Consider the following 26787-nt stretch of genomic DNA (forward strand, 5'->3'; position numbering starts at 1 on the left):
GTATGCCCCTTCTCGTGGGTCGGACCCAATAGATGTGGGGTCAGGCCCAGCGGCGTCATAGCCTCCAAGAGCTTGATAGCGGCGGGGTCCGATGGATCATCCATCCGGATGTTAAAGTCCCCAGCCACTAAGCAGTGTTCTGCTCTCAGGGCTAGACCCGCCATCGCCACATCAAGGTCAGCAAAGAACGTCCCAAGCGGACCGGGGGGGCGGTAGACTAGCAGTCCCTTCACTGATTGGTGCGGCGCTAGCGCGATAGAAAAAGCCAGCGATTCTGAGCCGCGAATGTCCTCAGAAGGCAAGATGGTACAAGGTGTGCCCTTCTTTACCACCAATGCGACCCCGCCACCCCTACCCTTTGCTCTGTCCTTCCTGAAGATATCAAAATCAGGCGGAATGGCCATAGCCACATCGGGATTAGACGCTTCACCCCACCAAGTCTCTGTCAACATAAGACAGAGTGGCCTCTCAGTCTCAAGGAGCTCAAAAATGTGTTGCGCATGGCAGCTAGCCGACCTGGTGTTTAACAGCATGCAGGCATACTCAGCGCCCGCGATGTCCGTAGGCGGGGTAGATGACAGCACCCGGGTAGGATGCCAGCCACAACCCGGACATCGCCATTTGCCCCTATGGCGGGCCGGGAAGACAGTGCGGCAGCAGCTCTCCCTGACATGCAAGGAGCGCAGCTCCAAGGAGGAGTACCGCATCGAAAGGGCGCCCAGGGAGCTCAGTTCCCGTGACCAGGGCCCCACCCGCCGCCAAAACTCAAAATCTGAGTGCTGGCTCGGAAAGCAAAAGATAAAAAAATGCCCTAAACCCAATAGCACAAAGTTCTATGTGAGGGCTGTGTCAATTATCCCAGACTATGTTCATCTTCTTTACAAGGAGTTGTATAGAAAAAACACAGAGTTAGTTTTGTGAAGGCTTGTGAACACAGAATGTTAAAAACCTATAGTACAACTAGAGTCAGCCCTACAGACCAGCAGATAAAGCAGGCTTGCCTCGAGGGATCAATGAAACATTGCCAAAGAGTAGCTGAATCATTGATCTCAGCTCATTACAAGGCAAAGGATTCGAAGGATGACATGTATTAAATTAAATTTGAGGGTTGGCTCCCTTTGGGTTTTTTTTTCTCTGAAGTCCCACTGTAGTAGCCATTTCAATTTTCAGTCAAAAATCCTACTTCACAGAGTAGAATGGATGATAAATTACAGTTTACATGACAACATTTTTGTTTATGGGTCTATTTCACTGTGCACAATATAGGGAGTATTCCATGAGCATGTAGTCAATGAGACTAAGTTGGAGGAAGCAATAGATTGTCAGTGTGTTGAGCTAAAGCTGGAATGCTGAAAATTAAATTTGCAGCTTAGATTTCAGTATTAGTTGGAAACTTCAAGAGCTTTTCCATGTCGATACTGAAGAGGCCATTTGTAATTTGAGTCTGAGTGAAATATATTTTATCTTTACGTTTGTGGAGATTATCTTATTTATTTATAACCTCAGATGTCATATAGTGGTAGGCTTCAAAGCGCTTTAGAAAAAGCCTTAAATTAAATCAGATATCACATTTCCAAAAGGTTTATAATGGGTATGTGTAAATCCCCATCAAATCAATTCGGAAAAGGATTGTGTATACAAGAATAATGATTTTCTGATACACACACATTGGATGGAGGATGCAAAATCCTCATGTTCACAAGAATTGCCGAGTACACATCTTTTCGTCCATGATAAAAAAAAAGACATCAGAGCTTTAGAAACCAGGTCATTACTTACTTCTTATCACAATTCGATTTCGTCATTCCTCGTTTTTAGGTACAAGGCATTTGGCATCAAACTATATGTACCTTTCCCACTTTATAATTTTGGGGGAGGTGTAGTGAAATTGAGATCTAAAAACTGTGTAATGTTACATTGTTTCAATTGAGCTCAGTTATGTTCAACACTGGCTATTAACAGGAGTGTCTTTTTTTTTTTTTTTTTAAAGCAAAATGCAGTTTAATGGGTTAACAATTTCAACAAGCAACTTTCCCCAGGCTCATTTTACCAAGATATGTTCATTTATAATATGGCGCTTCCAAAGAAACATGAACCTCTGTTCAAGCATCATTTAATACAAAAACTTAACAGTGATAGTGCAATATATAACCTACCTGTTCCGAGCAGGGGACTTCCCAGCATCTTCATGCACTGAAACGAGGCGGGTTGACAAAGAGTTGCTTGAAGATTCCTGACGGATCAAACTATCAAAACAAATAGAGGATTAATACAAACTGAAGAAAATGAAAACTGTTTATCAAAACGTACCTGACAATGTACTGTATCAGGCTTTTCAATACTGATCTTAGCACTGTCACCTGCGGACTGATGTAAGAAGGTTCAGTGATATGCAACCCATTTGAAAATCTGTTTGAGACATATAAACTGGTCACCAGTGATTTATCACGAGTCGATAAGCATAGGTTCACTAAAATAACACACAATTTATTGAATATTTACCTGTTTCTTATTTAGTACGTTATTTTTTTTATATATTCTTAAAATTGTAATATTGGATTATTGAATTGCAAATTAAATAAACGGAACCTTCGCAAATTGAGAATAATTGGAAAAATAGAAAATAACACATGTTTATTACCATGAAGTAGAAGCAGGTGGTAACCAGGTGCAAAGTATAAAAGCAAAGCCAAAATGGATAGGGAACTTTCACAAAGGCAGCATTTTATGCTATGGGGAGAATGATGTACACCCTACGAGCTCAGCAAAGGAGAAGGAGAAGAGGGGATTTTTAGGCAAAAGGTGCTTTTGTGGAAAGAAAAAGGGGAGTATATAGTAGGTGCAGGTTTAGAAAGGAGGACATTTTAAAACTTGATTTTGTACATGGAGGGCGTTTTAGAATGGTACACACAGCGTACTGTGGCTATCGCTACACATTTTCAAATTTTGTGTAGCCTTCACCCCATTGCATCAGGTAGCTAGCAGTGCACGATAGCAGTTGCTGAGAGATATCACAGAGTACTCCGTTTAGAATATTCCAGAGCTTTAAGAATTACTCGTTCATATTTCCAGGTGACACACAATCGAAAGATAGCATTTTATTCAATTGCGCATTTTCCAAATATAACTGGATGTGTGGAGAGAACACATATCCTCATTTTTCCACTCTCAGAGATGGAGCACAATTATTGGAATTCACCACTCACTAAATATTCAGGAGGTTTACAATGCCTCATTAAGGATATTGCAGCATACTTTTCACGAAGAAAACATGGCTTCTACATTTTTAGACATCGTGCTTTATATAGCCGACTAACTACAGGAGAGTCTGAAGATGGCTGGTTGCTTGGTAAGGATACATGTTTGAGTTAAGTGTATACTTTTCAAAATTATAGCATGCTAGTAAAGATTAGTGTATAGAGTGTTGTGTCAAAGGGTGTGGTGACATACAGTGTCATGACGTAGAGTGTTGTGCCCTACAGTGTTATAGCGTACAGTGGAGAAGCATAGAATAAAGTGGTGTGGCGTGGCATGTAGTAGAGTGGAGTGTCATCCAATGGGGTAGAGTGGCGCAGAATGTGGTGGAGTGGAGCAGCGTAGAGTGTCAGACTGCTGTAGAGTGTTGTAGAATGGAATGGCCTTCCGTACAGGGGAGTGGTATAAAGTAAAGTGCCGTGGAGTAGAGTGTTAAGTAGTGGAGTACAGTGTAATGGTGTGTTGTACAGTAGAGTAGAGTGGTGTTTCAGAGTAGCCTATTGTACAGTGTCTTAGAGTGGAGTGGGGTGGGGTACAGTGGAGCGACATGTAATAGAAAGGAGTGACGTGTTGCAGAGTGGCATATCGTAGGTTGGAGAGGAGTGACAAGTCATGTCGTACAGCGTCACATAGTGGAGTAGAGTGGTATACAGTGTAGGGGCACAGAGTGGAGCACAGAGTTGTGGAGTGGCATAAAGGGTAGTAGTGTCTTGTACAGTAGAGCAGAGTGGTATGTCAAAGTGGCGTGTCGCATAGTGTCTTACAGTGGAGGGGAACAGATTGGAGTAGCGTAGAGTGAAGTGAAATGTTGTAGGGTAGAGTGCCGTGGAGTGGAATGACATTTCAGGGTGGAGTGGCCTGTCGTAGAGTGTTGTTTAAACAGACACAGCCGGAAAATGGCTGAAGAGATTTAGATGAGAATTTGCACAAGTAAGCATTAGCGGGTGTAAAAGGTCTTCTTTGGTAGTTGATCTAAATTAGTTCAGTAGTTTTAATGTTGTACGGCCCGATTCACAAAGGTAAACTCGCCCTTTTGTGTAGGTGTACGGTTGTTTGCTATTCATAAAGGTATTTTACAAGCAGTATCTTTACAATTGTGGAGTCTCCGCACATAAAAAGATAGGAGAGTCCACATTTTTTTTTATATGAGAAGACTGAGTCGTAAAGATACAATAAAATGCCTTTGTAAATGGCAAACATTTGTAAACTTACCGAAAACTGTCATTTCACCACTGTGTATAAGGCCGATAAGGCACAAAAACGTGGTGATATATTATGCTGTTGTATACCACAGCATTTTGCGGTATACTGTGGAACATCGTAATGACAAAACAGTATATGATTGGGTAATGAAAGACCTAACAAAATTCGAACGCAGCCATATTGTTTAGACCACATTTAGTCTGCATCCTGGGTTTTAAGTGGAAATATAGTGTACTACTGTTTTAAAAATGGTTAGGAAGGCTTGAGTCAGTTTGTACAAGTGTGTAAAGATAGGTAAAAGTAGTTTTATTACGTTATATATTTTTTAAAACGTTTGCAACGTACCGCGGTACTACTTAGTAAGTACTGCAGTACTCCACAGACATTTAAAAAAAAATATATAATACAGAGTCATTACAGGCATGTTTTCAATTAATGCAGTACCTGATTTCTTAGCGGTCCAGTCTTGATTGACTGCATACTGTTGTCTAGATCAGCTTGTAGCACTTTGTTTCGTTGATTCTGTGATAAATGAAGGTATAACAAATGAGGTTGTAATGCGTTCACTAGTATTGGGACATTGCGTTCATTTGGCCATGACTGTAGTCTTCTCTGGTGGTAGGAGAAGTTTCTTAGGTCACAAGCTGAGCAACATCAAACTCTACTTTGTCTGATGGTTCTTTGACTGTGACTGTGTTCTTTAGGAAGGTGGATCTGTTTGGGGACATGTGACGTTTCGACTCCAAGTATTTTTTTTATCATTGGGGACGTGGCCAGCAAGATGGCCGAACAGCAGCACTAGACGTTTGCTCCGACCACAAACAAGTGATCCTTCTGTTTCCTGCCACCTCCAGGACTCCAGAAAGGAGGCAGCATAGTAGGGTGCCAGCAGAGGTGTGGTGACGGAGCCCCCCTGCGATCTTCCAAAGCTGCCCTCCCTGCTGCGAGCGAGGCAACCCGTGCAGCCGTCGACCCCTGGTCTAGGCCCGGGTGGGCATGGTGATCCCGAAGTGGGCAGACTGCTGATGCCTAGGCTGACCCCGGAGCACTGCGGAGGTGACGGCAGCATGCTGGGCAGTGGTGCTGACCCGCTCAGTGTGCTGTGCGGGCTGGGGCCTGTAGAGAGCCGTCCGGGATTTCCCTTACATTGTAGCAAAGCACACACTCCTCAGGCGGGCTCATCCCGAGGTAATAAATAAAGGATGGGAGATCGCTCGGGGTCTCTCCGCCTCTGATACCAACGAGTAATGTGTTATTATTTCCGCACTGCGCCAAGCCCAGATACCCCTCTGGCCACGCCACGTTGGCGATGAGGCCGATAGGAACCCCCGCGCCTCTACGGAGTACCTGTGAAGGCGCCCAAGACGTTCCCATACTGACACTCATGCATCTGCCGAAGCAGTGAAGCCTTCCAGGAAGCAGCCGCCAGAGCCCAGCTGTTTCGGCTCACCACGCGCCCCTACTCATCATTCCATGTGCCTACAGCAGTGGTCAGCGCTTCGGCACACCCACACGCCTGCACCGGGAGATGGTGAAGCTGTGCCGCTCTCAGGTCAACACCATTCGCAGGCTGCAGGTCCTACACGTGGCCACGCCCTGCACCACGTACACTGCCGCCTGGAAGAAGCGTGCGGACGAGTGGACGGCTCTACCAGTGCACACGGTTCACTACCCCCAGGTGAGTGCGCTATAGCTGTCTGCGCCCTGCACCCGGCGAGCAGGAGGCACCCCATACACTGTGGTGTAGCCTCATCAGGAGGCATAGTGAACATCATAAAAGAGAGCCCAAGGGCATACACTTTGCCCCCAAAAGAAAAAAGAAAGAAAGAACAATTGTCAGTACATCGGATACTGCCACTGGCACACAACAGGCGTGTGGCTGCATTATTTAGTACAGAGGCAGGACCAAATATCCCCATACCAAAGGCTCAGAAAGCGAATAGACTGACTGCCTACCACAAAAAAGGGGCAAGCGCCACCAGAGCCATGCCCTTATACGTTTAGGCCACAGTACATCGTGCAGCCATGAGCATGCCACTGCAGGCAGGCCCAGCAGGCAGACGCTGGGGAGCCACAAGTGGGCGCTGCAGCCCCACCACAGGTGCTCAGCCGCACGGCAGTCTCTTCTCTACCCCCCTTCAGTGAAACGGCGGACCCCGCGACAGCGGCCCCGTGCTGGAAGGTGTGGAAAGGGCATCTTAACCGCTACTTCAAAGGCTAGAGGGCAACAGACAGAACAGTGAAGAGATCGCTGCTCATACTATGGCGGCGGGGAGATTTACGAGGATGCGGTTGCCACGCTTAATCGGCACGTCGACCCCCAGCTCAATCCCGATTTTGAGCGGTTCAAACTACGTCAGGCGAAGCAGTCGGACACTTAGGCGGTGGATATGTTTTATGAACGGCTGCCGCGGCTGGCAAGTACTGGTACTTTCGCCGACCAAAGGGAAGAGATATGCGCTCAAGTGATCCAAGGGTGCCGTTCAGTCCTACGAAAGTTGATCCTCCGACAACCAGGAATAACACTAGACGAAATAGTCGTCCTAGCCAGATCTCATGAGCTCTCGGACACTCGTGCAAAGGAAATGGAGGCTACCCTAAACAGAAGCGCCACCGCGTCTCCTGCTCCCAGATACACGCAAGTCAAAGAAGAGAGGGTCAAAACCATCCAACGGTATCCAAACACCATCTGTGATACCGCAAAGCCACCGACAAGTGGAACATGTGGAAACTGTGGAACGGAACACCCCCCAGCGGGCCAGTGTTTTGCAAAAGGGAAGATATGCTCCCGGTGTGAAAAAAACCTAACCACTTCGTAAAAGTGTGTAGGGGCAGCAGGTTTCGACAAACTTACGCCAGGCCTCGTGGGGCAACGCAACAACTAGGGAAGCTGTCACTCAACGACCCAGAAACCCAAGAGCAAGTCCCAACACAGGGGCACAGCTTCACGATGGAAGATGACAATGATGACGTATTTGTCATTTCTTTCGTCAGCCGGTTGAACAAACAGAAGAGGCCTCCCCCCATGTGCTCCGTCACAGTGGCTGGATCCACCGTTCAGGCGTTGATTGACACGGTAGACGTCCATAAATGTCATGGACTCAGACAAATATGAGCGTTTGTCTCCACGGCCCCCACTAGTCCCCACGAAGGCCGGAATATATACATATGGACGGAATTATCCACCTCCCCTCACAGGGGCGATTGAAGCAACAGTCACCAGCATCAAATACACCACGAGGGCCAGCTTTCAAATCACTGAAGGAAAGAAGGGGACTTTACTCAGCTGCCACACAGCGGGAGACCTGGGCCTGGTGTTCTTTGCAAACCAAGTGCACGACTCTCACGCCAAAGCCATCCTGCAGGAGTTCTCGAAACTGTTTCAGGGTCTAGGAAAGCTCAAAGGAAAACAATTCAAACTTAACATTGATGCAACTGTTAGACGACAGCTCTGAGGCATAGGAAAGTGCCATTCCACCTACGCCCTCAAGTGGAAGCGGAACTGAAGAAGCTGAAGCACATCGATATCATGGAGAAGGTATCCTGTCCGACTCCGTGGGTGTCACCATAAGTCATCGCACCTAAGCCCAAACAGCCGGGAGCATCAGGCTCTCCCAAATCAAGCAGTCAAAAGAGAATGCCATCTGACGCCCACAATGGATGACATAGTGGCAGATCTCAATAGCGCAATGTGGTTTTCAAAACGCGACTTGAACGCCAGATACCACTTAGTTATTAACCTAAGTGATGACATTTTGGTGTTCTCAAACACTCTAAAGGATCACCATACACACCTGCAAGCCACTCTTCAACGCCTGGAGAATTGCGGCCTGACTCTCCACAAGCCCAAGCGCTCCTTCTACCAGTCCATAGACTTTTTTGGGTACAACTTCTCACATGAAGGATTGAGAGTGGATCCAAACAAAGCAACAGCCATCCGGTCAGTTGGCACCCAAATCACACCAACCGAAGTTCAGCAGTTTTCTTGAACTCGTCCCCTACTGCGGCCGATTTATACTGAATCTAGCCTCTCTGTCTGAACCACTGCCGCCCTCACGTGCAGCGGCAGCACCTGGGAATGGACCGCCGCAGCTAATATGGCGTTCAATACCATCAAAACAGCGTTATTGGACAAACCGTTATGGCATACTTTCACCCAGGACGGCGAATCAAACTGGTCGTGGACGCCAGCCCTGTTGGCCTTAGAGCGGTCCTTCTCCAGGACAGCAGCCAAGAAACTTGGGCACCGGTCACATACGCCAGCCGAGCCCTGTCAGACACGGAATCAAGGTATGCCCAGATCGAACGAGAGGCCCTCACTATCAAGTGGGCGTGCCAGCCCTTCCATCTGTACCTCTACAGGCAAGAGTTCCACGTAGTTACCGACCACAAGCCATTGATTACTTCATTTGCTGGGACCTCAAGACTGGCACCCACCAGGATTGAAAGATGGGCGGTACAACTGCAGGCCTACATCTTTAAAGTCGTATTCCGTCCAGGGGCGCACAACCCAGCGGACTATCTCTCCAGACACCCAGGAATGATGGACAGTCAAAACCATCCCCCAGATGCAGACCACACAAGCATTTGTCAGAATGGTCAGTCAGGACGCATGTTCCAAAGTCGTGACGCTTGTAGAAATCGGGCTGGCCACAGCCAACAACGAAATGTTGACAAGAGTCAAGGACGCTTTGCAACGCAACTGGTGGGCACCCTTCTTGGATGGCTGAAGGCAACAATGCCCGACAACAACTGTGAATAGTCCGTTGTGAATTAAGCGAAGAACACTTAGTTGGGCCAAGATGCCACATCATTGTAATCCCGAAAGTGTTGCAGGATCGAATTGTAAAACTGGCACATGTCGGGCATCAAGGGATGGTGAAAACTAAAGCCCGCCTTCAGGACAAGGTACGGTTTCCCGGCATGGACACCATGGTAGAAGAAAAAATAAGACACTGCCACTCATGCACAATAAAGGGTATCGACCCCACACCGGTTATCACTGAGGAACAGAGTGAAATACCCTAGTCCAAAATCAGCATCAACTTTGTCAGTTTTCCCGACGGCCGCAACACACTGTTGCTGATAGACTCCTTCACCAAATTTCCGATAGTGGTTGCATCCACACATGTGCAAATTATCGTTGACAAAACCTTTGCGTTCATGGGACTCCCTGAAGGGATCCGGTCAGACAACGGGCCGCCTTTTCAAGGCTGGGAGTTCCAGGAGTACCTAGAGGGAAACGTCATTAGACACTGGAAAATCACCCCACAGTGGCCACAAGCAAATGGAGAGGTTGAGCGCTTCAGGAGGACACTCAACCAGGCCCTGCACATCGCAGTAGAGCGAGGAGAAGATGCAGAAAGAGTGCTGCACCAATTCCTAGACACCTACAGGCAGACCCCCTCCCCAGCAGCACTCGCTGTGCACATCTCACTTACTCTTCAGGCGGGCCCCGCAAGACAATATCCCGACTGACCCTGCATGGAAGCCTTCAGACAGAGACAATGTGGCCATATAAGCCCGGAGGACAGTGACAAATCAAAAGACAAGTTTGGCCAGAGGGGCTAAGATGCCATGGACGAATGTGGGAGATCGCACTGTAGTCAAAGACAGACACCCTGGCTGGAAGTTTCGAACACTTACAAGCCAGAGGTGTGGACAGTGGTCCGCGTCCAAGGAACAATGGTATCCGCACAAAAGGGTCAGCAGGATTGTAGGGTGGTTTAAGTAGGCGTATGAGCAGGAGGCAGACACAGAAGAACTTGCTGCGCCAGATCGGACTAGAAGTCACCCAGGCAACAGTCCGCTAGGGTGAACAGCTCCAACTCATGAATCCAATGGATCAAGAGACAGCGCGGCTGCGCCAATCTCTGAGTCGCTCAGCCAAGACATCACGGTTGCGTCAGCACTGAACATCCCAGCTGAAACAGGGACCAGTGCCGGCTCCCAGAGTATTAAGTATGGTCTCCGGCCGAACCCTGTGCCCAGCCAAAGATTCAGAGACTTTGTGTGCACGTCTTCGTGAGCCTGTGGTACATAATGGACATGTGCTAACGAAAAGGAGGGATGTAGAGAGCTGTCTGGGCTCTAGCTTACATTATAGCGAAGCACACTCCTCAAGAGGGCTCGTCCTGAGGTAATAAATAAAGGACAGGAGATCGCTCGAGTCTCTCCGCCTCTATGATACCAATGAGTAATGTGTTATTATTTCCGTGCTGCGCTAGGCCCTGATACCCCTCAGGCCACGCCGCGCCACAGGGCCGGTCCGCAGAGACATCTGTGTACCCAACTTAAGACTGCCGGAGACTGCTTGCCCTGATCGGCCATTAGCATACAGGAGTCCCGCAAAGTACTCTTTGCTTCAGGACTCCCGTCACCCTGCAGCTAGTGAAGGAACGGTAAGCTGCGGCCTGGCGCCGAGCTGGGGGATGTAGATGATAGCAAGGCTGCATGCCTGCAGAAGACTCTTTGCCTGTGCACTCCCAAACCCCCGCACCAAGTGGAGCTGCAGCTGGGCACTGGGATTGCCAGTGTAGGAGGCGGAAGTTCTGAGTGTAGGGGGCCCCTTGAGACACCATTTACACGTTGGCGCCCACCCACACATTTGTGGAAGAATGGCCAAAGTCAACACTTTCCTCTGTGCGGTTCTCCAACTTGTTTGCGATGGAGAGGGGGGCATAGAGCCTTTGCTCGGCGGTATCAACAGGGGGAGTTGTAAGGATGAACAGGCAGGCACAAATTGAGCTGTGGTATGTTCACCAAGGGTGGGGGGGAAGGGACTGTGATGCAGTTTTTGTTGTCGTTAGTTGCAGCAACACATTTTAAGGAGGAGTTGGGGACGAGGGGGAAGTTGGGGTCAGAGGAGGTGGGTGGGTGCATGTGGAGTTTATGTATAATGGCTAAAGTATTACTACTGCTGTCTTGGAATGTACAGGAGCTCACTTCCTTTGTTAAGTGATATCGGGCTCACACCTACCTTAGAGGATTGAGTATTAGAATCGCCTTCCTTCAGGCGACGCACCTCATAGAGGCGGAAGCACAAAAGCTTGGTAAAAAATGGTGAGGGCAATTTTATTCTGCTACTTACTAGTCATATGCTAAGGGGGTGTCCATCTGGGTGGCACTGGGAGTCCCCTTTAAGTTCAAAGAACAAACGGCAGATGCGGAAGGGCGCTACATACTGCTACACGGTACTGTAGATGGTCGTGAGTTGTGTTTGCTGAATGTATATGCACCGAATGTAGATGATGGAGAATTTTTGGGTGAGTTGGAGGATGACCTATTGCCTTATGGAGGTTTGCCGGTCATTTGGGCGGGGGATTTTAATTGTCTGTTAGATGGCCTACTAGATAGGCACCTACCGCGACATGGTACGAAACCTGGTATGGTGGCTGGATTGCGGGAGGTTCTGCATCAACTGCAGTTTGTGGATGTGTGTCAGGAGATTCACCCCTCTGTGCAGGAATATTCCTGTTACTCACCAGCTCATGGTATTTACAGTTGACTAGATAGATTCCTTGTCGCTGGGGAGGGATGTCAGGACATTGGGAAGATATTGTATCAGTTGTGGTTCCTTTCTGATCATGCGCCCCTACTTTTGGAGTGTGGGGGTGACGCCCTGCTGTTTCTTTGTGAAGAGTCAGGCCTGAGTCTTTGGGGGATCCCGAATACGTCATGGATATGCAGGGGGTGCTGGTGGAATTTTTCGGGACCAACTGGGGTACGCGAGACGGAATGCGCTTGGGACGGAATGGGAAGCACTAAAGGTGGTCATCAGAGTGGCGCGCATGAGAAAGACTAATGGCATCAGAAAATAATTGAAGCAGGCATTGGGTCAGAAGGAGCTGCAGCTTGCTGAATTGCAGAGACAAGTCCAAAGTCGGGTGTGGCACTGATGGAAGCACATTGGGCTGTAGTGATGATCTGGGATAGGCTCCACAGCCATGTCCGCAAAGACTACTGTCAGGGGACAGGTCGGGTGCATGCTCACCTGGTTGCTCAAGAAGGAGTGCCCTCCACCACAATACATACACTCAGGGCACCTGATGGTAAGATGGCTATGGGCCAGTCGGCCGTGGTAGAGCTGTTGCGAGCTCATCTTGCTGGTATATATAATGCTCCAATACAAGAGCAGGATTCAGCAGCTGCTGACTTCCTAACGCAGGTGACACTGCTGCGTTTAACGATGGTGCAAACAGAGGGACTAGGTGAGGGTAAAATGCTAGACGACCTGAAGGAGGCACTCTGCGAGCTGGCTGGGGGGAAAATGCCTGGGGCCCGATATGCTACCGGTTGAATATTACCAGGCGCATGCAGGTACTCTGTTCACTGCATTGATGGAAACCCTTTTGGAAGCCCACGTCAAGGGTAAGCTACAACTACGTATGCAGGAAGCAGTCATACTCATGCTTCCTAAGCCGGGTAAGAACCCTGTGGATACAGACCATCCATGCTGAACGTAGATGTGAAACTGCTTGCAAAGGTTTTGGTGTTATGGCTGGAGAGAGTTATTACACATCTGGTAGGGAATGACCAGTGTGGTTCTGTCTTAGGGAGGGGTTCGTACATGAACCTTAGGAGACTGGCTCACGTGATGCCTTTGATACCCTGTTGTGGCTGTACCTTTGGGAGGTCCTGAAAAGTATGGGTTTGGGGACCACGAGTATGTGTCGTGGGTCCAGCTACTTTATACTTTGCCTATGGCATGGGTGCGATTGGAGTCTGAGGTGTCTGAGGCCTTTGGTATAGAGAGGGGCACATAGCAGGGCTGCCCTTTGTCCCCACTGTTGTTCACGCTTCTGATGGAGCCACTCGCAAACTCTCTCAGGGACCGCCTGTCTGTTTGGAATATTACAGTTGGCGACAAACGTCATGTTGTCTTACTGTACGCAGACGACACTCTGGTGTATGTGAAGAACCCCGCAGAGTCCATCACGCTTTTCATGCAGCTACTGGGGCACTTTAGTGCGCCATCCGGGTTCCAAGTTAACCGCAACAAGACGGTGCTTTATCCTCTGGCCAGGCTGGTGAGTAGAGAAGTGATACAACTTCCAGATATGGCAATGGCATGGGAAAGGCTCAGTTTTAGGTATCTTGGACTTCAGATTACTCATAATAGTGACCCACAATATGCCCTGAACAAGGGGAAGATTCCTGGAGGGCCTAGAGCATTAAATCCGGTTCTGGACCACACTACCATTGACAGTCATGGGTAGGGTGGTCATATGCAAAAAGGTCTGCCTCCCATGCTGCCTCTATTCAATGCTGAACTCTTTTTGTATGCTGCCCTCAGACATGTTTAAGCACATAGATGAGTTACTAGTGGATTTGGTAGGGGCAGGAAAGAGATGCCGGGTGCAACTAGATGTGCTGAAGCTAGATTTGGGTTAGGGCAGACTGGGGCTTCCTGACCTGCACTTGTACTATTTGGCTGGTCTTCTACAATATGCGATGTGGTGCAATACGGAGCCAAATTGGGAAAAAGCTTGATGGCGGGGATCTGTTCAACTTCCTCAATTGCTGATGTGCTGGCAGGGATCTGCCACTGAGACCCCGTTTTGCGTTGCAAATGTGGCATGGGCATGGGACACAGGAGTTCATAGGATTATTAAGAGAGCACCGTATGACCCACCTCTCCCACTTTGGTATCTATGCCCCATCTTGAATAACCGTGAGCCCATGAATGTTGAGAACTAGGACACAAGGGGATGTGGGAAGGCGGGTGATCTGTATATGAATTGTACTTTCATGGCATTGGCAGAGATGGGGGCCACCTCAGGGTGGACAACTGAAAGTTCCTCCAACATGCAATCATTTTGTGCACTTTGCTTGGGATATGGCCCACCTTTCAGGAAGAGCTGCAGAGATCTCACGTTCTTGGGGTGATACTATACCCGGGCTCCAATAAAGGCATCATCTCCAAACTACCCCGTCTGCACCCGTCCGCGGCCGGCCGGGGCCGGGGCCACAACCCCTGCCTGTTTTTCACCGCATCCTAGGAGCTACAGCGCCAATTCCCTCCTTAATCTGTGAGGAGCAAGCCTTGCTAGCTGCCAACATTCTTAGAATGTGGCAGATAAACTCATCACCTGCACACACTGTGGATTCCATTTCCAACCCGCCTTTCATACCAAAAACACCCAGCGAAATTTGTACCTCCTAAATTGTAAGTCACTCCCCAAACACACCACTGAAATTGCCATGCTCTTGGAAGAACTCAACCCGGATGCTCTATTCCCGACAGAGACCTGGCTCAATGCAGAGTCAGAACCGGATCTCATCCAGACCCTCCCTCAGGGATATCACATACAACGAGAAGACCGAAAAGGGGGTAGAGGAGGAGGCCTAGCGGTCATCTATAAGGACTGTTATAGGTGCCGCTGCTCTCCCAACTTGATACCAGACTGCGAAAGTCTCTCCTTTGCCATCGATTTCTCCCCCACAAGTACCTTCTCCGGGCTACTTATATATCGTCCACCCGGGGCTCTGGGACAATTTCTAAACACCCTCCCCTCTATCACAGCCGATCTGGCATGTAGGCCGTCTAACTTCACATTATTAGGGGATCTTAATATCCACTTCGACGATGCCTCAGATCACATCGCCATAGAAATGACCATGAGTCTCTCCACATTACAACTTAAACAACTATTGTTTAACCCCACCCACACCAAAGGTCACTTACTCAATACTGTTTTCAGTAACTGTGCGGATCTCACAGCGGGAACCCCTTCCCTGCTCCCGTGGTCGGACCACTTCCTGATCCCTCTTTCCTGGGTCACCCCTGACTCCCACTTCCCCACCAACACAACCATTCATAGGGAACGGAACTGGTCTAAACTTCCCCTGGACTGCTGGTTGACGGCCCTTGAAACCTCAAGACCACCCAATAACCCTAATCCCACTCTAGCCAACGAGGAATATAATAGCTGGATATAGAATTCCCTACACTCTGTGCTCCCCTTGAAATGCTCCGAAACAAAGCGTAGCGCCGCAAATGCACCCTGGTATTCCCCCAGATTACGGGAAAGGAAACGATACTATAAAAAATTAGAGAATGGCGACTGGATTACTTCCCTTCCAGCAAAATCGCTTACAGGGAGGCAATAAAAACTTACAAAAATGGAATTAAAGCCTCTCAATCAACCTTTTTCGAAGAAAAAAATTAAAGCAGCTGCCTTCATGCCCAAAGAAATCTATAGAATCACAAAAACTCTCCTCAAACTCCCTGAAAAGCCACCAAACACTATTGACGCACAACCCCACTGTAACAACCTTGCAGAGTTCTTCTTCCAAAAAATACTAACAGTCTACACTTCCTTCTCACCCATCCAGCTCGACATAACCTCCGCCAATCTCTCAAATGCAGAACCCCGACCTTCAGCCACCTTGGATACCCTCCCCCCTCTCAATCCCTCCACATTAGAACCCATTATGCACCAGGTGAAATCTGGCTCCCCCCAAGACCCGGCACCCCCATGTGCCCTGCTGCCAGCTATTGGCAACATTCTTCCCACCACACTTGACCTGCTCAATGCCTCCATCTCCTCCGGCATTGTCCCTTCCCCCTGGAAACACGCCATGGTTAAGGCCCTCTTGAAAAAACCTAACCTAGACCAAGACAACCCTAGTAATTATCGGCCAATCTCCCGGTTACCATGGCTGAGCAAGATCCTGTAGAAATAGGTCAACTCAGTACTGGTAGAGTTCCTTGAGAACAATCATCTGCTCGATCTCTCCCAGACAGGATTCCGTCCCATGCATGGGACCGAAACCGCCCTTCTCGCGGTAACGGAAGAGGCCAGGAAGATCCGTGATCAAGGAGGCTCTGCAGCAATCATCCTCCTTGACTTAAGTGCCGCATTCAACACTGTAAATCACAACATACTAATACACCGACTTACCAACTTAGGAGTTTCAGGAAATGCCATCACCTGGTTTAAATCCTTTCTGGCAGACCGCTCTTTCCAGGTTTTTGAGGGCGAAATCACCTCCCCCAGCAAGCCACTCAGTTGCGGTGCGCCTCAGGGCTCCTACCCGAGCCCCACGCTACTTAACATATATATGAGCCCCCTAGCTGAGATTGTCTGTCCTTTCGGCATAAAAATCATCACTTATGCCGACGACACTCAGCTAGTGGTGGTCCTTAACCGGCCAAACACCGCCCACAACAACCTGAGTGGATGCCTGGAGGAGGTGGTCAAATGGATGACACTCTCCTGTTTAAAGTTGAACGGAGAAAAAAATGAGCTCATGCTCTTAGGTAATACCCCCAAGCTCATTATGAACTCACTATGGCCTATCTGTCTCGGTCCTGCCCCAGCGCCAAAGGACACAATCAAAAGCTTGGGCATCTGGCTGGATAACTCCCTCAACTTTAACCATCAAGCAGATAAACTTGCAGCCACCTGCTATGGTCTACTGAGGCTACTTTGAAAAATTCTTTGCCTACTTACATTCCAGACGAGACAAATAATGGTCCAGGATCTCATTCTATCTACCTAGGGGCCCCTCAGTCCACTTTGCACAAGCTCCAGGTCATCCAAAATTGCGCAGCCCAAACACTCTTCAGATCCCCCGTCGACTCCCAATCAATCCTGGATTAAAGAACCTCCATTGGCTCCCAGTTCGGGAGAGAATTGAATTTAAGGCCCTGTGCATTTCCCACAGGGCCTTCTGGAAGACAGGCCCAGCCATTAACCAATTGCTGATTACCCCCTACCACCTGAACAGACAGCTTAGATCAGCATCTCCCTTCCTTGCCATAGTACCCAGGATAAAAAGAACTAGATGTGGTAGCCGCTCCTTTGCCTATAACTCGGGCAAACTCTGGAACTCTCTCCCCCTCCACTTGCGGTCAGAGCCCAATCTGCTCCCATTCCGTAAGCTTTTAAAAACTCTGCTCTTCAACAAACCTGTATAGTTCCTAACTGTATCCCTGCACGTGTTATCTGCAGCGCTAGGATGCCTGAGGGTAGCTATTGCGCGTAACAAATAGTCTTTTCATTTCATTTCATTACACAGCACAGAGCATTCTTATCTATAAGCCTTCATTGGTTGGCAAACCAGCACGCTAAATGACAAAGAAAACTATTGCATAAGGCAGAAGAGAGAAAGCTTTTTTTTAACCATATCGGTCTATGGTGGATAGGGTCTCTAAAGCAGAGCAGAAGGTCAAGACTGGGAAAAAGATGTTATGGAAACCTGTGAGAGATCAATTAGGGGTAAATTGAAACCATATTCCATGACTTAAAATCCACTCACTGAATGGGGGTAGGTTTAAAAAATTTCCATGAACAGCACTATTACCCAGTAAAACTATCCAAAATGCACTCCAGGTATCCATGCATTGTCCCAGGTCTTGGAGAGTAAGGGGAACTTCCCCTTGCTCGTAAGTTCGCTCTCCTTTTTGGCAGTTTAGGTTTGGCAGCACAACGCATTTTTCAAAGCATTCCTCCTATCCCTCCTCCTACTGGTCAATTAGGAGACAGGCAATGGAACACTTATTTGGAGGCTATTGCTAGACTAAAGAAACAATTCTCAGAACCTCCTAATATAATGTTGGAAAGACATAAGTTCTACAAACAAAAGCAGAGTGAAGAAGAAAAGGTGGAGGAGTATATTTCAGCGCTGAGGGTTCTAGTTACCACTTGTGGGTTTGATCCTTTGTCAGAAGACATCATTCGCGATCAGTTTGTGTTTAATTGTGCATCGCACAAAATTAAGGAAAGGATTCGAAGTTGCAAAAATCCCTCAATCTCTGAAGTAATAGACATGGCATTAAGTATAGAACGTTCTACAATCTCTACTAAAGTTATACAATCTAACCTTATCTCTAAAGTTAATTTGATTTCTGAGTCGGAGGAAGCTTATGAGGATGAACTGCTGGCTATTGGCTCAAAAGGCAGAGTATCAAAGTCTTCACAAAATAGTAGCCAACCATATTGCTACAGATGTGGGTCAAAAATGCACATTGGAAATTTTCAAGGGTGTCCTGCTTTAGGCAAACGTTGTTCTATCTGTAAAAAAATGGGTCATTTCCAAAAACTCTGCCGAGGCCGTAGGAAATCTATCACAGTTCGAAGTGTAGACATTGAAACAGACCATTGTACAGTCTTTGGATAATCTGCTCTTGACCGTGGATTACACGAAGGACCTCTTAGAGATTAAAGGCCCTTTATGCGTTGCATTAATTGATGGTAAAGAAACCAGCGTCATGGCAGACTCAGGATCCCCAATTACAATTCTTCGTGACTCTTATTTTCTGTATCTAAGGAAGAGTTTCTCTGTCAAAATCCGACGTCAATCCGAAAACCTTTGGCGAGAAAGACAGACATGTTGGGATTTTTTATGTCTGATGTTGTAATTTTAGAAAGAAAAATTAATACAAAAGTTTATGTAGCAGTCAAGGGAAAAAACATTGTAGGCTGGAAGGATCTGGCACGTTTGGGCTTGTACTTAGTTCCAGGGGATGTAAACCCCATAAGAGTTAACAATATGCCCGTTTGTAGTCTAGATGAACTAACTATAGGTTTAAAAAGTTTAATGTCTGAATTTAAGTCAGTGTTCAGTGATCAAATCGGTTGTGTGAAAGAGTTTAAACAGAAGATCAGGTTGGTACCTAACGCAATACCCGTGGTTCATAAGACCAGACCAGTCCCCTTGAGTGCCAGAGAAGAGTTAAAAACCATGTTGGAGGGATTATGTTCACAGGGTATAATCCAACCCACAGAGTCTTCACAGTGGGTGGCCCCAATTGTGGTCGCACGCAAAAAGATAGGGGAAATTAGACTCTGTGCGGATTTGAGGGGACTCAATAAAAACATTGTGGTAGACTGCCACCCTCTCCCCAAGATTCACGATATGCTGGCAAATTTGGGGGGAGCTAGGTGGTTTTCATTATTCAATCTAAAATACGCCTACCATCAGATTCCACGAGCTGAGGAGTCTCAGGAACTAACATTTGTTGCACCTTTCGGTGCCTACAAGTTCCTAAGACTTCCCTTTGGCCTAGGAGCCGCAGCTAGTGTTTTTCAAAGGTTGATGGGTACCGTCTTTAAAGGGATAAAAGGCATTCAGGCATACCTAGACGATATACTGATTTTTTCTAAGGATTCAGTAGAACAAGTTGAGCTTTTGAAAAAGGTATTATCTACTCTAGGCAAACATGGTATGACCGTTAGAGCTGATAAGTGCAAGTTTGGCGTGAAACAGCTGGATTACCTAGGCCACACAGTGTATTTTAAAGGTATTACTCCAAAGTTTTCTGGGGTCAGGGCCCTTAAGGAAGCAAAACCTCCTTCTGACAAAGATACACTTCGCTCATTTTTGGGCATTGCGGAATACTATGTGAGGTTCGTATGCAACTATGCACAGATTGTGGAGCCCCTTAGAGTGGTCAAAAATGTGTTTGGTCCCAAGATCTTGAGGAGGTGTTTGCCAAGGTAAAAGATCTAATCATATCTGTCCAAGCATTACATGTTTTCCGTGATGATTCCCCATCGGTCATCACAGTGGATGCTAGCATGAGTGGTCTGGGGGCAGCTCTTAGAGAGTTAATGGCAAAGAACAAACAATGGCGTTTGCTTCTAGGTCTCTGAAATCTTTTGAGAAACATTATAGTACAATCGAACGGGAAGCTTCGGCTTGTGTTTGGGGGCTCAAAGATTTAAGATGTATATTTGGGGCCGAAAATTCGAAATTCTTACTGATCACAAGCCGCTTACGTTAATTTTTTGTAAGGTCCCTAATAATAACATGTCAGCAAGATTGACTCGCCTAATCTCTTAAATTACAAGATTATTTTGACATGAAGCATATCCAAGGGGGTAAAAATTTTCAAGCCGACTGTTTGTCTAGGATGCTGATGGAGAAAGACGATGAGGATGATGTGGAAGAGGATGATGTAGAGTGTGTTGCTGTGCTTGATGCAATTGAAAACTGTAATGCAGTTATTTCAGAGTCTGAATGGAAAATTGTCATGTGTCAATGATGCTATTTTATCAAAAGTTATAGAATTTTCTTCATCTAAATGGCCTGAAACAAGGAATTTGTCAGGTGAACTAAGGAATCTGTCATTAGTAGCAGATGAAATTTCTGTCAAGGATGGTTTGGTATTACGAGGAGATAAATTTATACCCCCAAGTGGTTTAAGAAATGCGTTAATCAAAATCGCTCATGAGGGGCACCTCGGGGTGGCGAAAACATGCATGAGAATCAAGCTGCATTATTGGTGGCCTTCCTTAGATGCTCAAGTGAGAAGTATGGTGGATGGATGCGAAGAGTGCTTGCTTTCAGACAAGCACTGGAAACTTCCTAAGGTACCGCTACACCCCACAGACTCTCCTGAGAAACCTTGGGAAAAAGTGGGACTGGATTTTTCTGTCCTTAATGAGTCATCGAGATTTTTGATTCTAGCAGTGGATTACCACTCTAAATGGATGTATTATAAATTTGTGGATGCCCCCACCACTGATAATATTTCTTGCCTGAACAAAGTATTTTCCTTAGAGGGAGCTCCTAGATCTCTGGTTACTGATAACGGGACTCACTTTGTTTCTGATAAAATGTGCACATTCTTGATGAATCACGATATCAAGCAGTTGAGGGTAGCCAGGTATTCGCCAGCTTTTAACGGGCTGGTGGAAGGGGCAACAAAGTTCTTAAAGAGGGGATTCAGACAGCGCTGGCCGCTGCTCATGATGTTAAAACATTTTTGGAGAAAAAAAAGTGTGGAATTACAACACTTCTCCACACTGTACGACAGGCGTCTCCCCTTTCAAGCTCCTGAGAGGCAGAAAGGCTAAAACAGCTTTACTTCCGTCTTGGTTGGATAGTGGTAAGCGGACACGTATTGACACTGATTGTAAGGAATTGGCAAATAAAGTGAGGGTAAGAGAAAATGAAAAGGAAATTCGATGAAGGGTGTTCTTCTGCCAATGTTGAAATTGCGGTGGGTGATTGGGTTTTATTTAAAAAAACATTTAAAGTTAGAAAAGGAGAGTACATCTTTTCGAATCCTGTTCTAGTTTGTAAAGTCAGTAAAGGTGCCGCATTTCTCCAAGGTAAAGGCTGGTGGAACAAAAGACAATTGCTTAGAGTAAGTAAGGATCAATCTGAATTAATTAGGAGCAAGAAAGCTCCAATGGCGGAGGATGAGCTTGTTGGTCCTATTGGTTGCATAATCAAGAAAGACAAGAACCTTCAAAGGAACAAATACTTTTGCCAAGTAATCCACCTGTAGATAATGAATTTGAAAGTAATGAAGGTAGTACACGGGGATGTCGTGTTAGAAAGCTACCTTCGAGATTCAAGGATTTTGTTACATTTTAATGCTGAAATTTTAAATTTTTGTTCATATGGGGGGAGGTGATGTAGCGGTTTACGTATTTCTGAAATTTTAAGTTTTTGTACATATAGGGGGGAGGTGATGTAGTGGTTTAAGTATTTGTTTTCACTGGTGTATTACTGTATTGCCCTGATGTCATTATTGATGTATTAACATTCTGTGTTCTGGCCCTTGCGTGGAGTGTGCATCCTCGGGTGTTCGATCTGTTACCGGCAGTTGCTGACCGAGCCTCTGAGGGTATGACGCTCCTGGCCGTGGATGAAGTAAATACTTATAATAAACCTGTTCTTCTGGAGAAATCATCTTCTTGTCTGAGGCAATCATCCTTTACAGTTTCTCATCCAAGATGCTCTGAAAACTACAATATTGTGATTAGTCATCTCTAGACTACACAAATTCTATTTATACTGGCCTCACAAAAACTACGTTTGATAGTCCTAAGTCCATCCAGAATCAATCGGCTAGATTGGTCTTTAAACTTCACAGGAACATCTACACCTCTCCTCCCTTAAGAGACATTCACTGGAAGCCTGTAGAGCATAATGTCATATTAAAGGAAAATGTTACTTACCACAGTATGCCTCTGTTCTTGGCATGTAGAGCTGTAGAGTCATATGCTGTGTGTTGGGTCCGGTTGTTTGCACTTTGTGTTTGTTCGAAGAAGTGTTTCCAGTGAGGAGGTAGGGGTCTCGTCCTTTCAGTGATAGTGCTCATGGGCATCGGCTCCATCGTTAGATTGTTTGGCCGCAGAGGGTGATGATGGAGTTAGTAAAAGTAGTAAGAGAGAAGTCCATGTAAATTGTATCTAAGAAAGATATTAAGGCTACAGGAACCCGGGGAGGTGGGTGGGCGCATGCGACTCTACAGCTCTACATGCAAAGAACAGATGCATATTGTGGTAAGTAGCATTTTCCGTTCAAGGCATGTGAGCTGTAGATCACATGCTGTGCATAGACTATATAGCAACAACTCCCAAAGCGGTGGCTAACCTGTAGCTGTTGCAGTCGTTTGAAATAATGTACATAAAACTGCTTGGCCCACACTAGCTTGCTGTCTAGCTAATACATCTATATAATAGTGTTTTGTGAATGTGATGTTGCATCTTTGCAGATGTCCTCTATCGGAATGTTTCCTAAAAATGCCATAGATGCCCCTAGTTTGCGAGTGGAGTGCGCTCTAGGGGGAATTCTCAAAGTTTGTTTTGCTTTAATATAACAAGTTTGAATGCACTTGACTATCCACCGTGCAATACCTGATTTTGATATAGGATTGCCTTTATGTGGTGGAACAAAAGCAACAAATAGTTGCTTAGTGATATGGAAAGCTTTTGTCCTTTCAATGTGGTATAGTAATGCCCTTTTCACAAGTGTGAAGAGCACGTTCTGCCACTGAATGTGGTTGACGGAAGAACACAGGTAGCTCAACAGATTGGCTGATATGAAAGGCAGAAACGACTTTAGGTATGAATTTGGGGTTAGTCCTAATAACCACTTTGTTTTGGTATATTTGTAGAAATGGTTCTTCTATGGTTAGTGCCTGAAGCTCACCCACTCTCCTCAGAGATGCGACGGCTATGAGGAAAGCTACCTTCCAAGTAAGAAATTGTAGTTCACATCTGTGCAATGGCTCAAAAGGTGACCAAGTCAGGTAAGGACGATGTTGAGATTCCACATTGGAGCAGGTGGAAGTCTTCGGAGAATGACTCTTTTGAGACCTTCCATAAATGCTTTAGTAGCAGGTACCCTGAAAACAGACAGATGTTGTCTGTTCTGAAGCTATGCTGCTATTGCAGCCAGATGTAAGCGTATAGATGTGTACGCTAAATTGGAAGGCTGAAGATAGCAAATGATGTTTTGGATTGAAGCGTTCAGTGGATTGATTTAACTGTTATTACAGTATATCACAAACCGCTTCCATTTTGCTGCATAGCATGCTCTTGTAGAAGGGCGTCTAGCCTCTTTGATGATATTCATGCAGTCTGGGGGAAGATTAAGGTAACCAAACTAAGATTTCAGGTGCCAGATCAAAAGGTTGAGATGACTGAGATCTGGAGGTCTTATTCCTCCATGGTTCTGTGTGAGGAGATTAGGAGTAATGTGTAATTTTTGGTGAGGAACTACTGATAACTACAACAGGGTTGACAAGCCTATGTGGGAGCAACTAGAATTAGTGTCATTGACTGTTGTCTGAGCTTCCGACCCACTGATGGAATGAGTGGGAGGGGCGGAAAAGCGTAAGCAAATATCCCTGACCAGTTCATCTATAGTGCATTGCCTTCGGACAATGGGTGTGGATACCTAGACGCGAAGCTTGGGCATTTTGCGTTTAGATGTCTGGCAAACAGATCTATCTCTGGGAAGCCCCACATTTGAAAGAATAGGAGGAGAACTTGAGAGAGGAGTTCCTATTTGTGTATCTATTGTCGTTGATGACTGAGCAGATCTGCAATCTGGTTGTTTACTCCTGAGAGGTGTTCTGCAAGGAGATATATTTTGTGAGTTATGGCCCATCTCCAGATGTTCTGAGCTAATTGTGACAGCTGGAGAAAGTGTGTTCCCCTGTTTATGCATATAGTACATGGCTGTCATGTTGACTGTGTGAATCAGGACCGCTTTGCTTACTAGATGACGTTGAAATGCTTTGAGTGCTAGAAAAATTGCTAGCAGCTCGAGATAGTTTATGGGGGAGTTGCTTTTGTTGCCCAGTCCATATGCCATGAATGGTCTGCTTTTGGAGGTGAGCTCTCCAGCCAGTGAGCGATGCGTCTGTTGTTAGCACTATCTATGGAATCGGGTCGATGAAGTGCCGCCCTTTTGAAAGGTTTTGTGTATTCCACCACTGCAGAGAGCGATGGGTGCGGCCATCCACCAACACCAGATCTACCAACCCCCTACCCACTCAAACCCCACCCGTCACCATCCTTCCTAACTTACAACTGAAAAATAACGCCTCCTGGCATCATTTCCATCCCATGACCGAGCTCGAAGTCTTCAATATCACAGCTAAACTAAAGCCAACTACGCACACCACAGACCCTCTCCCTTCTGCCCTAGTTCACAATCCCAACACATCATTATCCCTTACTGGACCAAAATCATTAATACCTCCCTCACCACTCGATGTGTCCCTGACTCCCTCCAACTCTGACAAATCAACCCCATTCCTAAAAACCTTACTGCTTACCCCAATGACCCTAACAATCTCTGCCCCATCTCTAACCTCCCTCTTCTCACTAAAGCCCTGGAAAAATGTGTTTTGCTCCAACTGGACAAACACATAGGAAATTTCAACGTACTTGACTCCCTTCAATCTGGTTTCCGGAAAGGCTGCAGTATAGAAACCGCCATGCTGAAAATTGTGGATGACATCCACAAATGTTTGCCTTCTCATACTCCTCGACCTATATGCAGCATTTGATTCAGTTAACCACTCTTCCTTACTTAATTCACTTCAAACTTGCTTTGGCTTTAATGGTGGGGTCCTCCAGTGATTCACCTCTTTCCTCTAACACAGAACTCAACAAATCAAAATCAAAACCTTCCTCTCTAACCCGACACCCGTCTCCTTGGGCGTACTCCAGGGCTCTATCCTTCCCCCCCTCTCTCTTTAACCTCTTCATGGAATTCTTTACCCTCATTCTGAAACAAGCTGGAATCAACTATCACCTCTATGCAGACGACACCCAACTCTACTACAACATTAAATCCCACTCTGATATTCTGCATTTAAACAACACCCTGAATAAGATGCAATCCTGGTTCTACTCCAACCATCTTAAACTGAACCCTAAAAGAACTGAAATTATTCTCTTCTCTCCAAAAAATAATCGACTCCCCATCCAAGGATGGATCACGACCTAAATGCCCTCAATTGCACACTCTCTCTATCGGACTTCGCGAAATCCCTAGGTTTCCCACTTGACAAGAACCTGGACCTTAAAGACCACATAAAAAACACGGCAAAAGGAGCACTCTTAACCCTCCATCACCTTAAGAAAATCAAACCCTTCATTCCTTCTGATGACTTCAAATCGGTTGTCCAATCTCTAGTCCTATCAAAATTAGACTATGGCAACGCTATCCTCACAGGAACCCCTAAAGTTCCCCTAGCCCCAGATTAGATTTGTACTCAGACTCATCACTGACTGTAAACGATTTGACATCATCTCCCAAGCCCTTAAAGATCTAAATTTGCTCCCCGTTAAAGGAAGATGCTTTTATAAAATGGCATACATCACGCACAAAGCTCTTCACCAACACACCCCTCTATACCTAACAAACAAACTCAATAAGGCGGGCTGTACCAGACTGATGAGAAGCACCAATTTGCTCCTCCTCGTCCCGCCCACATCAAAAAAAGAAATTCACCCAATCTCGCTCCTTCTCAGGGAACGCCTCGAACATCTGGAATGCCCTCCCACTCGACCTGCGCTGTAACCCCTCTTACCTCAACTTTAGAAAAGATCTAAAACATCACCTTCTCAACTTATACTGGGGTCCTTAATCTCTCCTTTGACTGTACGTTCTATTTACCCTGCTTCGGTTATCCTCAGACTCTTTTCTAACCCTCTCTTCACACTCCATCTTCCCATATTATCCTCTCTTGCCTGACTTTAACTGCTACTCCCATGTATATTTATTTTTATATTTTGTACCAGCATGTTTTTATTTCCCTGAAGAATCGCTAAAATTATTTTGTCCACTTATAACCTTGTGTGATGTATTTGCTTGCTTTATTTGTTATCCTGCACAACTGTCTTCCTCGATTTCATTGTTCCTATAAAGTGCTCGGATACCCCCGGGTCTAGCCAGCGCTATATAAAACCTTTCAAATAAATAAATAAAATCTGATAACAGACCTTGAGCCTAGTTCCACTGACGTGCTAAGCACTCTTGAAGGTGATGCATTTGAAGTCTTGCGTAAGAAACGTTTAAGATGCAAGACACCATCATTCCCAGCAGTTACAGAAACACTCAAGC

The 26787-nt window shown here is 46.3% G+C and overlaps 1 protein-coding gene across 3 annotated transcripts in view; it reads right to left on the reverse strand.

The window, feature by feature from the left end:
- PIKFYVE (phosphoinositide kinase, FYVE-type zinc finger containing) overlaps positions 1-26787 on the reverse strand; it is a 2037960-nt gene that overhangs the window by 1625652 nt on the left and 385521 nt on the right. For all 3 annotated transcript variants that reach the window (XM_085648834.1, XM_085648836.1, XM_085648835.1), the window contains one exon: positions 2157-2246. In XM_085648834.1, the coding sequence (XP_085504960.1) occupies positions 2157-2246 (90 nt within the window). The remainder of the gene's footprint in view (positions 1-2156; positions 2247-26787) is intronic.

The sequence above is a fragment of the Triturus cristatus genome, chromosome 3_2 (genome assembly GCF_964204655.1).
Source record: "Triturus cristatus chromosome 3_2, aTriCri1.1, whole genome shotgun sequence".
NCBI classification, from domain to species: Eukaryota; Metazoa; Chordata; class Amphibia; order Caudata; family Salamandridae; genus Triturus; species Triturus cristatus.